General features: G+C 39.2%; 1 protein-coding gene and 1 long non-coding RNA gene across 3 annotated transcripts in view; one reads left to right on the plus strand and one right to left on the minus strand.

Annotated features, from left to right (window-relative positions):
* The window catches only part of Angpt1 (angiopoietin 1), a 220642-nt gene extending 215412 nt beyond the window's left edge, over positions 1-5230 (plus strand). For both annotated transcript variants that reach the window (XM_075961063.1, XM_075961064.1), the window contains exon 9: positions 2731-5230. In XM_075961063.1, coding sequence (XP_075817178.1) covers positions 2731-2891 — 161 coding nt within the window. In that variant the 3' untranslated portion in view covers positions 2892-5230. The remainder of the gene's footprint in view (positions 1-2730) is intronic.
* The window catches only part of LOC142843557 (uncharacterized), a 106714-nt gene that overhangs the window by 32046 nt on the left and 56268 nt on the right, over positions 1-18400 (minus strand). Inside the window, exon 2 of the long non-coding RNA XR_012909655.1 lies at positions 18254-18330. This is a non-coding gene — a long non-coding RNA (uncharacterized LOC142843557). The remainder of the gene's footprint in view (positions 1-18253; positions 18331-18400) is intronic.

The following is an 18400-nucleotide window of genomic DNA, read 5'->3' on the forward strand; positions in this document are numbered from 1 at the left end:
CTCCTAACTTAGGACACGTTGTATCAATACAAATGGCCTGAAGTCGAAATGTTGCTTGGGTTGACCACCTATCCTCTGTGTTTGTCCGTGGATTAGTGCGTGTGACATTGATTCTAGACCCGATTTTCCTGCTCACCAGGCTCCTTCGAATGGTCAAGATGGCTTTGGCAGACAATACAGAATACAAGCTCGCCACATTTGACTGACTAAACATTGAAGCTGGCAGAGCTCTTTCCTTCGGTTAAACACAAGTTCCCATTGATAGAGAATATCGTGCTCCTTCACTTGGTGATAGACAAGCAGGCTGGATAAATTTAAATGGACCATTCCCAACCTTCATTTCCAAAAAATCTCTTTGCTTCCTGTGTGCCAGGCACAGTTAAATTCTGTCCATCTCTAAACACTTGCACTGGGCACCTCCATCTCCTTGTTGGCATCTGCAGCAGCTGTAGGTGTCCCCATTCATTTTCATCTGGTTGCCCGCTTCTTTTTCTTCAGACTTCATAAAATATCGGTTTCTTCCAAAACTAGGAAAGGTTGTTTTCCCCTTCTTAGTATTTCATTTTCTTTATAGTGTTCCTGATTAGGACCGATAATGACCTTTTTACATTCTGTTCTTGCTTCTCAGTTTGCATGTAGTTTCTGTGAGGGAAAGGAAGATGGCTGGTATGTTGACTATTGCATAACAATATCTGAATATGGGGAGCATGAACACAATAAGACCAAATATTTTGTGCAAGGCATCCATTAAAACATCTTTTTAGTGAACTATATAACTCCATTAAGAGAACTAGTCTGTTATAGCCAGTGGTTGAGAAGCCTGTAACCTCTCCCTGCCATTTGCTTAGGAAGCTCAACTGGGTGACATACTAAGTATTTGCCCTTAGTACAATGACCAAAAGCCTGGGTTTTTCATACTGTAATCTTCTGAGGTTTGGGTTACTATTTCTCTTGTGGACAGTGTCTCCGCAGGGATAGTTTTCTTGGATTGTCTTCAAAATGCCATCTCCACCATGGCCACTTGTTTCAACTAATTAGATAAAGAACACAGGACAGATTTACCTCATTTTTAACACAGGACACCTGTGTCCTATCTCTTTCCTGAGCTCAGCCAACCCTATAACTCCAGTCTCTAGCATCTCCCTTAGCAGCCAGGCTGTGGTCTATTTCCATACTTTTCCCCACAACTGTTGTTTCTTTGTATAAGCCAGATGAAGTTTACATTTTAGCATCAGTCCCAGAATGCAATTCAAGGCTTGATTCTGTGGCTCTTCACTTTGCTTCCTCCAGAGACAAGGAGGGACAATGGCAAGATGGCATGGTTGAGTGAGGTGACAGAAGAGTCCCAGGAATTGCACAGGAAGGAGGAAAGTTAAAGCCCAGAAGCAGTGAAGTGGAATTCATATTAGAGTTTAGCTTCGTCCCTGAAAGAAAATTTTCTGGGAAGATCAACTCCTTAAAACTAGAATATCTTCTACATTATAAATCAAGAGCTTTTACTAGAAATACTGACCAAATGTTGGGGAATTCATTATAAGAAAGGAAAGAGACAATCATACAATTCCGCCTTTTGGGCCAAACAAGAGCTTTATTGTCCCCCATATTCTGACCGCATTAACGTTCATGCTGGGTCCCTCCATCATGGATTCCGGACCTCTCAGAATCCATCAGACAGACCTTACCGCTCCTCAGGTGGATTGATGATGAATGCAGCTTGTTATGCCCCTGGTGTGACTTTATAAACAGACCCCAGCTGCACTCACCTTCCAAAGTTGAAAGCAGGGGGAACTAATGTTACTTCATCTAACTTTTTCTAACGTCTCTGCAAGACAATGCTCATGTTACTGTCAGACAGCAGCTGGACAACTTTCTTTTTCGTTAGCAATTAGTCCCTTAGGTACAGCTCTGCAATCAAATAGAGGTCAAGTGTATCCAAATAAAAATATTCTAGAATGTCTCTGGCATAAATCTCTCCCCAAAGGCCTCAATTGTGTTACTTCAGGAGAAAAGAACTATGATTTAAAGGAAAAGTCTAAAGCTTTAGTTCATCAAGAAAAAGAACTAGCATGTTCAATTTTTCTAACACTGGGCCACCACGTCATTTTCAGCTTGTTTTCCTTCTGCTACATTTGAAAACAATTTGAACAATCATAGATGAAATATTGCTAAAAATGAGCCATGTGGCCACTATTGGGGAAAGGTCCCCGTAGCTATAAATTATAGACATGCTAGATACAATTTGAGCTTCATAGGCCCTAGAATATGCAATTAATTTTAGGATCAAATCCTGACTAAATCATGAAATTAATGGAAAATATTTTCCTTATTTTTTAAGTGACAGTTGTCTAAGCTTCTGATGTCACTAATATGCGGATAACTGTTCTGTTCTCAGAATAGTTACAGAAGTAAGGTGCAATTCTGAATTTATATCTAGGCCTTGCTTTATTTTAAGATCCAAGCGTAGAAGCTCCACCTAATTACGGTGGGAAGTGAGTCCCAACGCGGTCACCCTGAAAGTTGGTTCGCATGAGTTTCCGTCATTCTCATTACTTACACATATTCCAAGTGTCATTTGGGACACGTGTGCTGGGAGGGTACTGTTTCAAGGCTTCCTGTTTGCAAATAATCAGACCAAGCAATCTCTCATCAATCATGACAGTTACTCTCGAATGCTAAGCCTGACCTGCTTCTCTTTTTTCTCACTTTCCCTCCCATTGGTTCATTTTCCAGGTTGGTGGTTTGATGCCTGTGGCCCCTCCAATCTGAATGGAATGTTCTACACTGCGGGACAGAACCATGGAAAACTGAACGGCATAAAGTGGCACTACTTCAAAGGGCCCAGTTACTCCTTACGTTCTACAACCATGATGATCCGGCCCTTGGATTTTTGAAAGCGCTGTGCCCGTATGGGAAATCTGCAAAGAAATCTGGGGGTGCTCTCGGATGAGAAGCCTTTTGGAGGCTTCAGACACGAACAGCATTGTCTCCCTTCCATCAGCAAGAGGTTATGTGATGGCGCCAAGGTTCTTGGCTATGGAGCCTTCTGGTTTCAAAAGTGTCCACGTGGGTCACTGTGTTCTAGTGAACTGTATCCAGAGAAAACCACTCACTGTCATGCTTTGGAACGGGAGGAAGCTGCTCGGTTTGCCACACTTCAAAGTGCTCCTGGATTTTATTTTGAACCTATAGCACGCTGATGATAAATGCGGCTTGTTTCATATAAAACCAAATGAAGAATAAATAGCAAAGAATATACATTTTAAAAAAAAAATGGGAACAGGCCTTCCAGAATCTGTTGAAGACAGATTGCCATGGTGACATGGTATCATTACAGGACATCTCGCTAACACGTAACACTGACGTCACAGCACAAATGTGACGTAAGAACAGCCTTGTCCTCTGAACTGGTTAAAAGTTAGTTGGCTTTGGAAGTCCATTTCTAGTGTTATATTCACTACCTGGTTTCGGTTTTCCTCTGTTCAAGGGTAAATTCCATCTTTGAAAGTCATGATACAATACAGCACACGGAAGTTTACAGTACAAGGTAGAAAGATGCTCAAGAACTCTTGAGTTTTGGGGGATGCCATTTTCAGAGGAGTCAAAATATAATCAAGAAGGGATACAGCCGGTAAAAATTACTCTCATGTTAAAGTATTCATTCACATTGGAAATTGATTTACAGAGATACAAATATGTCTAGAGCCTGTTCTTAAAACAACACGCATGCAGCTAGTGGTCTCATTAACAGTGTATAGGGGAGCAGTGTGTGGAGTATCTGAGTTGGAACAGCCCATTGTACAGATTTTCTGACATATATTTGCATATCTGTGGCATCATTATTGTTAAAATGTTTGTAGGTCTTCATTTCTTCATCCAGATATTGTGTGCTAATTTAATTTTTGTCAATTAGCTGCAGTTTATTTACAAAAGGTATACTGCTCTGGTTCTTTATAAAATTAAACTTTGAAGTCTAAATAGAATGGAAGCATTTTAAATGTCATTGTACATAGCCTGCTAGCCCCGCCCATGCTAAACTCAACCCCTGTTTAATCTGGAATATACAGTGTTGTCCAGCTGACGATCACAAACATGAATGCTCAAAGACGTTTACTCTATTACCTGATCAAATCTATAACTCTTCATATTATGTTTTCTCCTTCAGCCTCTATTTCCTCAAGCATTTTCTCTCTTGCAAAATAATATTAGCAGAGAAAATTAGCCTAATTCCTTATATGTGAGAGATATAAAAAATTGCAATCATGTGTTAGGAAACTTCTGATATCAGCTGCTGTAAGTGCCTTTGTTCAGATGTCCCCATGGCATAATCTAGTGGAGATTTGGACACAAGCATTTGCGAGAACTTGATGTTACTGCCCGGTTCTATCAAGCAATGCTCTTCATCTATAAATGGTCAAGGTTACATCAGAAAAAAATGCAATGCGCATGATTTACTATGAAATGAGAAAACAACATTGTACATCAGTTCTGCTTCCTTGGAGAAGAAAGATTTTCTGTGGAAAACAAATTTTAAAATATCAAGCTTGACCGTTGCACTCACTCTGCCTCACTGGCTTTCCTGCGCCTGGGAGAATGAAGCTACTCCTGGTTTTAAGAAAGGTTTTTTTCAATGTTTACCATCAAATCTCTCTTATATTTATATGTTTGTACACAATATCGTTTTGCCTTACAAGTGATATATTCAGGACTTACAGGTTTTCTGACATTGGTGACTCCCTCAGAACTCTCCTAAGCCTCTCCACCTAAAATCCTTGCTTTCATTTAGATGAAGAAAAAGGAATCTTCTCATGGTTGTGGTTGTGTTATTGTTGTTGTTCTTCCCACAGATGTTTTCAAACCAGCCTCGGATTAGGTGTACTGTTTCTCAATCTATACAACAAAAATACAGTGATATAATGAGAAAAAAGCATGGTATTTACTGTTTTTCTATCTGGGTTTGAGAAATGAGATATTGTTTTCAATTATTTATAATAAAACAGTATAAATGTTTAGTGATTCCATTTTGTACACTGTGTAATGCCAACATGTCTGTAGCAATTTGACATTCATAGCTTTTGCTTTTAATTATTTCAGGATAAAATAATTAGATACTAGAATTTTGTCTTTCAATTTCTACTTCAATAAAAGTTGTGTGGTTTCTATGGAAATGTCTTCATAACAGTCACAACATTATTTGTTTCAAATAAAGTTGAAAATAATGTTTGCAACTTCATCTTGTTTTATTTATATATGCTATAAAACTTAATGTCACAATCTACAAAAGGATGGAATCACTATAAAATTGCCAGATGAACTAAAGCCTCAATATTTGCAAAAATTTCATTCTGGGAGGCAATAGAAAAGCTTTGACCCATTAGAATGGAAGATCAAAGTGTTAGCTCTTCATCCTACATCTGTACTTGATGGTTTTATGTTTGTTCTGACAATATTCAGGTTCTGTTGTCATGTGGCAATTGACAATCTTTTGATTTTTTTGTGGGATCTGGAAAAATATGAGTTATTTGAATATCTGAGTTTAACGTAAAGGGAAGAGAAAGAGCCTATGAGAAATCCAGAACATCCCTATGCCTTATGCGCCTTGTATGGACTTGCAAGTTACAGTCTTATCTGTAAGAAAGGAATTCTGTTTTACCTTCACTCTGCTCCCTTCATGACCACATCCATTCAACCTCTCACTAACGTCAATCCTGATTACTAGAAAGGTGGATTTTCTTCTGCATCTCTCTTCCCAGGACAGACTAACGAGAGCTTAGAGACCACAAAGGCCAAGTTTTCCAGCTGAGACCACCCTAGACCAGTTCACTTCCAGTTGACTTGTGGACAGTTATAACTCTGTGAGTCATCTCAGCTGAGGTCAACTGTGCTTGGCTGAGAGTAACAGAATTTCCTAGATAACATACATCATCTGAGGAGAGCGGATGAGGTGCTTATCTTACGACACATGATTTTGGAGTGTTTTGTTAAATGTCCATAGCTAACTGGTGATGCAGTGTACAAACTTTCTCAGTCATACACACACTGTGACTCTGAAATAGTCTAAGGTTTAGGAGAACTATCATTTTGTTCAGTCCGGATGTGTAAAATAACCCTCAAGATTGCATTAAACATTAGGTATTTTTGACCCCCTTTTCTGAGGAAATCCTTTTTAAAAATCATTTTCCCATTTTTCTTCCATTAAAAATATATCTTTTCTCACATAACTTATTCTGATGATGAAATTCTCTCCCTCTAACTTCCAGCCCCTCCCCACTTTTCTGCCTTTTTAGATCCACTCCCCTGTCACTTCAATTTATATACAATTTGCATCTCTTAACTGGATTGAACAGTACAGTCCTTTATATTATTTTAAGATATTGCTTCAATCAGGTAGTGGTGGCATACGACTTTGACCCCAGCACTCAGGAGGCAGAAGCAGGCAGATCTCTGTGAGTTTGAGGCCAGCCTGGTCTACAAGAGCTAGTTCCAGGACAGGATCCAAAGCTACACAGAGAAACCCTGTGTCGAAAAAACAAAACAAAACAAAAAGATATCAGATATCATTTTATTTCTTTGATAGTTAGAGGTTCAAGGGTTTGAACCCAGGGCCTTAGGTATAGTAGAGAAGCATTCTGTACTTAATAATAATAATTCTTTGCCTAATAATAGTTCCACTATTAATATTATTGTTATCATCATTATTAATTTGAGGAAAGGTACTATTGGGCTACTCAGTTTGGCCTTGCATGCATTACATAACCCAGGCAGACATTCAATTCATGGTCAAGAATGGTTATTTTACTTATTTTTCTTTCACTACAGTGCCTGAAAAAGAAAAACTTATTATCTGTTGAATAGAATTAAATTGTTTGAAAAAACTGAAAAATCTATCCATGGTACAAAGAGAAGCCAGAAAAAAACCCTTAGATTTCTGATTTTCACGTCCCACCTTATTTGTGACCGGGTCTCTTGTTCACTGCTGCTCATGCTAAGTTGGCTGGCCTGCAGGCTTCCAGGAATTTCCCTGTCCCAGTTTCTCAGCTTAGCACAGAAAGGCTGTTATTAGCAGCCACCATGCCTGTTTTTATGTGGAGTCTAGGGAATCTAAAATCAGATCCTCATGGTTCCATATCAAGCGTTTACCCACTGGGCTGTCTCCCCAACCCTGTAATCATTGTCCCTCATATGTTTGTTGTTATTATTTGTTTAAGGCCAGCCTTAGGGTGAAAAATCCCACTGATGCCTATTTTACTGTTGCCTTGGCTCTTCTAATGTAGTCAAGGTTAACATTTTCTTCCTTTTCCTCGGACCATTATTTCATCAGTTACTCGCTAAGCACCTGCCCTTGGGTTCATTGAAAGGAACATAATAAGGAGATTTCTATGAAAAACTGAAATCAAACAAGCTATTGCATCTCACTTGTTTGCGAAAGAGAAAACTTTCACTACAGAGTGAAAGAGAACTAACTGGATGGAACACTCGCATGAGGAATTCAGAGGAGCAGGCAAGCAAAGGATCGAAAACAAGGTGGGAAATGACTAGACAGGAAAAAGGACATGGAGCAATTGGACCATAGATGCTGTTGAGTGCATTTGCCCAAATGAGGGATGTACCACAGAGGGAGCAGTATGGTAGTCGGGTGCACAGTGTCCATTGTTTTTATCATTCAAAAAGCCATTGGTAACTTTTGAGAGCAGCATTAGAAAGGTAGAGATTCAACTTCAGAACCCATGACAGTAATAATAATGGATAAGTGAAAATATGGCCATGAGGAAAAAAACATCAGTATCTCTCTTAATTTCTAAGGTAGAAAGAGTTGACTGGGAACCTGAGAGAAATACAGAACATCTGTACGTTGGGTCCCAACGTACAGAACTGAATACATTTAACAACATGCTCAAAGGGCTCAAAGGCATTAATATCTGAGAATCTTTAGGTTAAGTTGTGTTTCTAAGAAGGTGGTTGTGAGTAGAAGGAAACCGGGAGGTACAGGAATAAGGAATAGGAGGTGATGACAGCTTTTAAAATGAGATGTGCTTGGATGGGTTTTCAGGCCAGAAATTAAAGTAAAATAAAAAAAAAAAAAACCTCTTAGTGCCGGGAAGACAGATAACTGTCTGAAGAGTTTGCTACACAAATGTAAGGACTTGGGTTTGACTCTCTAAAATACACATAAAAGTCAGATGGATAGCATAATTGTCTATAATCTCAGACTTCCTACCAGAAAATAAGAGGCAGATTCAGGAGTCTTTCCAGAAGCTTAAGAGCTGAGCAGCATAGCGTGTAGAGTAGAAAACAGAGATCCTGTCCCATGGTAGGAGGAAAAGATTAAATTTGATGTTCACATCCATGTCATGTCCTGAATGCACACACACACATGCACACACACACACAGACAAAGAGAGAGAGACAGAGACACACAGAGAGAAACAGAGAGAGAATGAGAATGAAGGTCAATATAAAAATAATAATGGTGATAATAATGATAAATAATAATTATGGAATAATACCGACATTTAACTTGAAAGTTTCAGTCTATCATATAAGTAATGAAGTGACTTTATGGCATCTGTGTGTAATTCAGCTTATAACATTTCTGTCTGTGAATGTGAATACCCATAAAACCTTTTCTCCTCTTTGAAGTCCACCTTAATTATCCCAACCTCCTTACTGAGTATGCCCTGGAGTTATTGTGAGTCTGGTGGTTTATTACCACAATAAAGAGAATGTCACAGTAAAATGAGCAACAGAGTTTTGTTGCTGTTGTTTCTGGGTACATATGTTCCATTTATACTACACTGTATAATTAAGTATTTCTGAGATAACATCAGACTGCCATATTGTTGTAAACGCAATGGATATAACTTCAGGAATACTTCATTGGTTAAAGAGTGTTCACAATCAGCTGAGATCTCAGTGGATCATAACCTTGTTAGTGGAGGCTCTCACGGTGATGCTCATAGCAGCCAACTAATCCCTGTTGTGTTTGCTGGAAGATGGGATATCTGTTGTTTAAAAGAAGACAGTGCTATATTTGAATCCATTTATTTTCCTTCTCCTGAAAGAGTTCTCTGTAGCATGTAATGGTGTTTGATAGTATATTATCAAGATCCGAATTTCAATCATAACCACAGCCACACCTCTGGAATCAACTGGGGTGATATAATTGCAGATGCTTCATTATCACTTCAAGAATGTCCACCGCCATCTCCAGGAAGAAGAGATTCTTTCCTCTTCTAGAAGTAACCCTCTATCCTCTCTATGTTGGCTTGAGGTTCCAGCAGTTCAATCTCCTGCTCAGCTCCGACTCCCAATTGTAGGTGTGACTAACACCTGAATCACTTTCTACACAACAGTCTTAAGCCCTCCCATCTTATCCACAAGGCTTGGAAATAACCTTCCCACATCCCCTCCCCCTTTGTGTTACGGTATTGCCCTCGTTTCATGAGCCAAGAATAATTTTGCTAAGCATGGTGGCTGACTCCTTCCAGATCTTCGATTTATTTGGTCTAAATGTATCAGACAAATCACTGTAGCCTTGTGTGGCTTATTTAAAGAATACGGATTGGAAGTCAAAATCCCTTCTGGTCCCACAGGCTGCAGAACATACGCTGTGTGAGCAGGCATGAAGACAGCAATGATTTCATCACACATCTCCCTATGAACTCTTAGGTGGGCAGATGCATTGCCAATGGTCATTGACACTTTGAAAGCCATTCTCTTGGCTAAACTGGAGGTCTCTACAGTGAGATGGAGATTTTCAGCCATCATCTACAAACAGATGTGCTATCATCTGGACTCTGATGTTCCATTTAGAGCATTCAAGCAGGGAAGGTAGAGAATACTTTTTATGAGAACGAACATTTTCAGAATGACAAATCACCTAAAGTTGGCATAAAATTGCCAGCTACCATAGCCTCAGCCAAGGGTGTTAAACTGACCCCAAAAGCTTTAAAATTAGGTGTTAACTGCTTCTTCATTTTTTTTTCCCATCATATTGTATTCACATTGGAAACCTACTGTGCTGTCCAACCTACTGATCTCAGGTAGAACTTTTGGAATAGTTTGCTGATGATACCCCACCAGGACTTGCTTCATCTCATTGTCTGTCATAGCCAGAACCTGAAAACTATATAAATGCCCCTCCACCAAAGAATGGATAAGGATAATGTGGTACATTTACACAATGGAGTACTACACCACAGAAAAAAATGACATATTGAAATTTGCTGACAAATGGATGGAGCTAGAAAACATTTTGAATGAGGTAACCCAGACCCAGAAAGACAATTATCACATGTACTCACTCATAAGTGGTTTTTAAACATAAAGTAAAAAAAAAAAAAACAGCCTACAAATCACAATCCCAGAGAAACTAGACAACAATGAAGATTCTAAGAGAGACATACATGGATCTAATCTACATGGGAAGTGGAAAAAGAAAAGATCTACTTAGTAAATTGGGAGCATGGGGACCTTGAGAGAGGGGTGAAGGGGAAGGGAGAGGCAGAGAGGAGCAGAGAAAAATGTAGAGCTCAATAAAAATCAATAAAAAAAAAGAAAATGAAAAAAAAAACATGTCTTACCTCCTCAAAGATCAAAAAAGTCAACTTAGTCACCTTCAGATTTTCCTTGCGAAAATTTCTTATCTTTCTTAGCCTTTGTAGAAATAAAGAATTCAGGTTCTTCTCCTAGTAGACACTTTGCTTATGAGAACACAGTGGGTGGTTTGACCTGCAGCAACGAGACTGCTCAGCTTTCTTGTCATCTGTGTGTTCAGCTTTTCTTCTTCCTTCAAGGACTTTTCCTCTGCATTTACAGCTTGGCTAAATGTTTGACACCAGAGGCCTAACTCTTGGGCATTCTCAGGTCTCTGTATCCTTCCTCAATAAACGTGGGTATTTCTAGCTTTGATTGAAATACTATGAACTCTTCTTACATATGATCACTCAAAGTCTATTTACCCTGAGATATTGCTAAGTCTCATTTCCACATGGTTCTGCCTCCAGTAATAAGAAGCCTAGAGAAAGAGGGCAAACCTAAGGATGGATTCATCAACAGAGCGTGTAGAACACACAGAACATTCATACACTAACATCACTGTCTTCTCTGTGTGTGGTTCATGGTGCCTCTTAACAGAACATTAACATCAAAAATTACTGACCACATATCACTATGACAGAGTAATAATTAAAATGATTGAAACACTGAGGTTTCAAAAATAACACCAAGAAAGAAAGTAAAAACTGCGCTGCCAAAACCCTTCGATTTATTTACTTAAAAGAAAAATCTGTGAAGCACAAGACATCCATTAATAAATGCCTGGATTCATCTTGTTCCTGCTCTCCTACCACATTCATTTCTGCTTAGTCTGCTTTTGTTCTTTCTTTCTTTCTTTCTTTCTTTCTTTCTTTCTTTCTTTCTTTCTTTCTTTCTTTCTTTTTTAAAGATGGGAATGGCATTGCTTAAGAGTTTGCCTGCTTGGTGCCAGTTAGTGGAACTTTTCAGAAAGAACTAGGAAACACGGCTGTGAATCAAAATAAAAAATTCAACCACTGCTCTGGTCCCATGGCTGCTACTTCCTGCCATGGTGATCAGGTTGAAACCTCCTAAAATTTTTAGGCAACGAGCCCCAAATTAAATCCTTTCTCCTATAAGGGCTTCCTTGGTCCTGGTGTCTCTTCGCAGTAACTAAACTGAACACTAACTAAGCACTTAAATTACAGAATTTCCACAGTTTTGTTCTGATCAATTGTTGATATCCTTGTTCTCTTAAGAGGTGACTTGGTTACTTCAATTACAAATTTGCTTAGTTTTTGTGCTACTAAAACCTAGAATTGTATCTGAGATTTTCTTCGACCCAGTTAAATGTTGAAATACCCAGTTATTTTCTGTGTTCCTTTTTTTCTGTTAGAGATGGGAAAATATTTGAGTTCTTGTTCTTGGATGTGTGTGTGTGTGTGTGTGTGTGTGTGTGTGTGTGTGTGTCTGTCTGTCTGCATTGTCTGCATCTGTCTTCCTGTCTGTTTGGTAAAAATACCTTCAAAATACTTGGTGATAAATAATGGTCAGTTAAGTAGAAATGAATGGACAATTGAAAAATGTATAAAACAACATGATCTCAAAACGGTCTACCAAGTCATGCATCCCACCCCGAGTTTATATTAAAAAAATTCCTTCTAAACTTTAAGGAAAAGATCATAAAGACACATGTTTTCCCCTAAACATCAAAGAGTTCATGTAAAACGGACATCAGAATATTTATGTGCTAATGAGAATCATGTGGACTTCATTTCCTCAGAATTAAAACAGTTCTTTTTTATTTTTTTTAACATGAAGGAAAGTAACTGTGAGTAAGCCCTGGATCCTAGTATAGCAGGATTGTATAGCGATGATGTTCATGATAAAAAAAATCAACAAAACAAAATGGAAAAAATAAACGCTTATCAGTCAGAGAGCAGCCATCTGACTCAGTCTCTTTTTCTACCTCTGACTCTAAAATATCAAACCCCAAGCTATACTGACATTTCTTGGGATGGTAAGGTAAAGAGGGGAGATATAGAAATTTCCATTGTTATATAAAGACAAAAGTCCCCATTGTGGTCTCAGTTAGGCCGAAATGGCCTTTATAAAGTCTCTTGGAAAGGGCAGGGGTGAGCCCCTTGCAGAATGCACCTGGTGCACATAGAGACCAGTAAATGCCATCCACTATCTCTGAGAAAATCTGTGTCAAGATTAGCCTAGGAGCAAAGCTTTCGGTGACCCAGACATTTCCCTCTACATAGTAGGGGCGTTTACTGAAAAGGCTGTGGTTCTTTACCTCCCCTCCTCCCCCCCCCCCCGTCCCCACACCTCTTCCTTCCTTCCTTCCTTTCTTATAAGCACACCTGGAACAGGGAAAGCTTGGAGTGCTAAATAGTGTCTCAATAAATGGGCTTCAACCTATACATGACATTTTGTAGATAAATACCCTGCCTCTTCCCTCCCCCCATAAAAAAATTGTGGGTATATTCTAAATGCTCTCTCAGGTTTTGTTTGCTTTGCTTCTTGAGCCCCAATTACTAATGCATTTTTGTATTTTGAAAATAATATGTTGCCATATATATATGTATATATATATGTAAAATACTATAGAAAAAAATTTCATGTTTTGAAAAATTAGTAATTAATACATCATTTATTTTCTCATTTGAAATCCATAATGGCATTATTTCCTCCCAAAGAAAAGCTGCTTGTTTTTCGGTATATGAGATTCTACTTCTGTCTGGTTGTATTCCTGACAACTGTAAAGACTATTCTTGTCTGATAGGAGAAAGTTTCTCAATAAAAATGGTCTCAGAGAACCAGACAGTCTGAAGACAGAGGGAAGAGGCAGGTGCCAAAGCAATCATCTCAGAACCAGTTGTGAATTGTATTAAATCCATTTCACTTGCTGTTAGGCATCCCTTTATTGAGTTTTCTCACATCTGTTCTTCCAGACTCATGCTAGAGATAACTGAGACAAGAATTCGTGCCCACTCTGAATTGCAGTAGAAGAGAAGGAAGATGACCTTTCCTCGGTCAGTTTTGAATGTGGCCTTGGGGAGTCAGAAAGTCCCCGAGAAGGATGTGAATTAGGACAGTTTATCACACTACTCTCCCTTGTGACAAGTCGCTTCCATACTTGTAGCCTGGGAATATTTAAGTATTAAAAGAGTCATGGTATTTGTATAAAATGTTCCCTCAATTTAAATTTAAACATTTAAGGAATTAAATGTTCCCTAATTTAAAATGTAGCAAATTCTTCAGTCCTGGATGAGGACAATGACCTTCACTTTGGTCCCTGTGCAGATTCTGCAGTTTTGGCATGCCTGACCCTGCCTCTTGGTCCTTTCTGCTGTCCATAACTGTTCCTACCCACAATACATTCAATCCTTTAAAGTATAGAACTCAGGCTTCAAATTAATGCAAACTCAAACTGGTTTTACCATTATTATTTCAGTGGTAAACATTTATTTGTCTTTAAGTGTTTCCAGATATAGTATTGTTTCCCAACATAAAAACAATATTTTCCAAGAAACATTTTAGCAAAATTACTTCAAACTTTGATACTGCTTTGTGTTAATGCATTGACTTTCTGTTAAGTGTCTGACACATCTGAAATCAGTATCATCAGCCTGTGTTCTTTAGAACTCAGGATCTTCTTCCAAGTTCTCTGTTGGAAGAATTTATTTCCTAGGGCTATAGATTTCAGGCCTTGCATTCTTGTTGGAAATCACTTCATGGCTACTGTTTGGATAGATTATCTTAATGAGTTTGATCTAGTTGCACAGGTCCTTTAAATCTATGTTCAGAGGCCAGATGTAGGAGCTGAATCTATCTAGCACATGCACTTTGAAGTTATATAAGGTGAGAACACCAGGGGAGAGGAAGGACTGGGTGTCCACATAGAAATTCACCCACAGAGCAAGTAAACCAAGGGCATCATGATTCTGACATCAGGTTAAAGGATGAAGGACGTGATTGTATACTGAGTAGTGATGCTACTGAATCGTGATGCTAGGAGATCAGTTAGCTTGGGACTTGCACCTTACACTGGCCATTTCTGCTGCCATATTTGGCCCTTAAAATATTGTTGATCCAACGTGAAAAGAGATAGAAAATGTACTCCACATGTATAAGGGTACATAGATTTTTAAAAGATATGTTCATCTATTTTTGCATTATTAATTTCATATTTTGTTAGTTCTTGATATATAGGGTTAAGTACATACTGTTTTAATCTGTTTTATCTGTTCTCTTTTTCTACTTCTTTAATATGCAGATTAGAAAATTTGAACTTCCATATCAATGCAATAAATGTTTTTCTTTCTTTCTTTCTTTCTTTCTTTCTTTCTTTCTTTCTTTCTTTCTTTCTTTTTGTTTTTTACAGAAAGAGGCATTCAGAAACATTGATCCTAAAATCCACACCCTGGCACAGCATCAGGGGCAATGCTAAATGTAGTTTATTTAGGATTTCACAAACCTATATAGGACACATGCATTTTACCCATAAAGAAATAAAAGTGCTGCCTGGGGGCCATAGCTTCTCCATCGATGGCTTTCCTGGTATGCGCAAAGTTCTGGGTTCAATCCTCAGCTAAAAGAGGACAGGACAAAGAAAGGATCCCAGGAAAGGAAAGGGAAAACAATGGAGAGAAGAAAAAGGAGGAGCTAGGAGAGGAGAGATGAAGGTGTAGAGGGGAGTGAGGGGGCATGGAGAGAATGAGGAGAGAAAGGAGGGAAGGAGGGGTGAGGATGGAATAAGAGGGTATATGGAAGAATGAGTGTGCTTAGGAGGAGGAAAGAGAGGGATAAAGAACAGAGTGAGAGAGGTCAGAAGACAGGGAGCCTGGAGAGGTGGGATGGGAAGGTGGGGAGAAAGGTGGTGAGGGGAGGCGAGGAGAAGAGAGGCTCCTGTCAGTGACATGTAGCAGAATTCTTTAGTCGCTTGCTGTCTAACCCAGCCTTTTATATTCTGTGCTCAAAAGAAATTTTATCATCTACAACAATGCTGAACTGACATTTTGGTGCTTTTAGTATTTTATGTCTTCTAGCTTACAAGCTAGCCTTGATAAAACAGCTTCAGTCTTCCAAATAAAGAGCATGACCAGTCATAAAACACCCTTATCAGTTCACCATGTCATATCAATTCACGACTGGATTATAAGTCTTACCACATCATTCCTTATGTGCAGAAACATCCTGTTCATTTCCTAAAGCATGTATTCTATTGCACAAAGTCTTTAAAAGAAAATTGTACACCTGACCTAACGTAATTTTACATAAACCTCATTAGATATGAACATCAGCCTACAGTTAAATAGTCAGAAATATTCTCTATAGATTTAAATATATTGTCTATAAACTTATCTAAACCAGAATCAGGGAAGTGTATTAGCGTATATAGCAAAAAGCCTATATAATATGTGATGTAGAATGACTTTATTTTGGGATTCTTAAATGTTCTGCTTTCAAAACTGTAATTTAGGGTCTCATCTTCAGCAGCCAATATTACCTCAGATACTGTGGAAGTCGCCTATTCTCTATCCGTGGGTGTCTGCCATTTTGGGTATGGGTCTGAAAGCTGCACCAATGCAAGTGGGATTCCTCAATCACAAACACTTTCCCTGTTTTTATTGTGGATCTGGGCCCTGTTACCTGAAGTACATTCTGCTTTCTGCCCTATACCCATACCTGCTAGGGACCGTTGCAAAACTCCTACACATTTTATGAAACATTATTTCTCTTGCACTAATCTCCTTGCACCACAGTGGCCTCATTCTCATGTCTGTGAGACCATAATCTTTCTTACTGGGTAGTCAGGGTTCCTTTCTGCTGCTAATAGTCTCCTTAACAAAATAATTTTAAAATAGACTCAGGAAGATGCTTGGGCATGATTTTATTAGAGTTTGAAAGAAAAATAGACCAGGCCAGGTGCAAAAATTTCAGCAGCTGCCAAGGGATATGGAGAGTAGGAAGGGAGAAAGCAAACATTTCAAGTTAAGAGTCCAGGAACGTAGGTCTGTCTAGCAATAGAAGTCAGCAAGGAACGGCATGGAGGGGAGGGGAGCACTTCACAGAACGTGAGAGAGCTCCGAGTGTCAGAGAGAGCAAGCCTGGGTGTCAGGCCAGCGTCCAAAAGAAAAGGCAATAGAAAGAAGGAAAAGGAAATGTTAAGTTTCTGAGTTCGAAAGAACTCAGGAAAAAACAGGCCAGCTTATCTGTGCCACACAGCTTCTCTACGGAGGCTACATGAGGGGAGCTCTCTGAGAAGGGTGGAAACGTTGTCTCCATGAGGCAGTGGCTCTCAACCTTCCTGCCATCCTTTAACAAGGTTCTTCATGTTTTGGTGACTCCCAACCATAACATTACTTCATCACTCCTTCCTAACTGATCTTAGGCAACCCCTGTGAAAAGGTCATTCAATACCCCAAGGGGCAGGGATGGCTGGTGGAGAACTATTGCCTTATGGGGCTGCTTACTCCTCTCTTTGTTTCAACATGTCCTCAGCTGAATCAGCATCCAATTAGGTGCTTTCCGGACAGGTGATTGGCGGATGGAATTAGAAAAAAAAATACAAAAGAAAATGCTATGTACTGTTTCAATTTTTGAAGTACATCCGAATGCCATGCCTCTACCCAAAGACAGAAGGTCTAAGGAAGGTCAGCTGTTATGTTTTTCTTTGTAGCTAGGAGGGTCCGTCTCCATTGGCCACCAGGGCTCTGAATCTTGGTCTAGTTTTCTAAACTGCTTATTACCCCACCTCCAGAGAATTCAGTGCCCTCTTCTGTCCGTCACAGATGTCTGCCCTCACAAACACATACCCACAGACCCTGGTCACTCCACAAATAAAACTGAAAAGCCAAATCTTGAAAAACAGTTAAGAACTTAAAACTATTTAAGAAATGAATTTGGGAAAAGGACACAACTCATCTCTACCATAAAAATCCTGAGATCTAATTCCAAAATTTCACCCGAGGGACTGGGGTCTGGATTCGGGTTTCAGTCACACCCTCAAACATAGCTTCTAGGCAGGGGTGCGGGGGGGGTGTTCATTTAAAAGTGGGAGATTACAGGAAATCAGAGCTCATTCTGGCGTTTTGGTTTCTGTCCATGATAGAACCAAGGACATTTCTGGCTTGTGACCAAGGACAAGAATTAGAACTGTTGACTTCCTGGCTCCTTTTCCCAAAAACTGACTTAACCAGTTTCTGTCTCTGCCTCCAGTTCTTAGCAATATTGTTAAATACCCATAGGAGTGCCTAACAGGGTATAAAACTTATTTATCAGTAACCATCATTCAGGAAAGGACAAATTTTGCTAATTAATTGTCACATTCTTAATGCAAGTTCAATTTCTGTAAGGCATGGTTCACTGAGGAGAATATTCTTCTTCCCTTGTCATCTGTATCTGAACACTACTGAACTTTCCGTGTGTGCTGCTTACCTGATTTTTTGCTGTCTCTGGATGTTTGCATGTTTCATTTATGACTGTATTTCTTACGTATGCTATATATGATGATACTGTTACAGAGAATAGCTTTGGAAACCATTGAGGCTGCTTTTATCCCTCATAGTCCCCTTTGGGACATCCCTCCAGCGTTTCTCTGGGTAAATAAACATGAAAGAGAAAGCCTCCAATTGCTCCCTAAGGTTTAAATTATCATATGAATAACTGGCAGTCTGAGGGCTTTGCTTGGATACATGAAATTCTAATCTCCAAAAATTTCATTACATACAATTGTCTCCTTCTTCAATACAGACGGGCCTGTCAATCATCTGGCCGGAGGACCACAGCATTGGAAAGCTGATTCACCTGAGGATGTGAGAAGGAGATAGAAGACATAATTAGTCCCTTAACGAGATAATGAGCTTACCCTTCCTTT

The sequence above is a fragment of the Microtus pennsylvanicus genome, chromosome 2 (assembly GCF_037038515.1).
Source record: "Microtus pennsylvanicus isolate mMicPen1 chromosome 2, mMicPen1.hap1, whole genome shotgun sequence".
Taxonomy (NCBI): Eukaryota; Metazoa; Chordata; class Mammalia; order Rodentia; family Cricetidae; genus Microtus; species Microtus pennsylvanicus.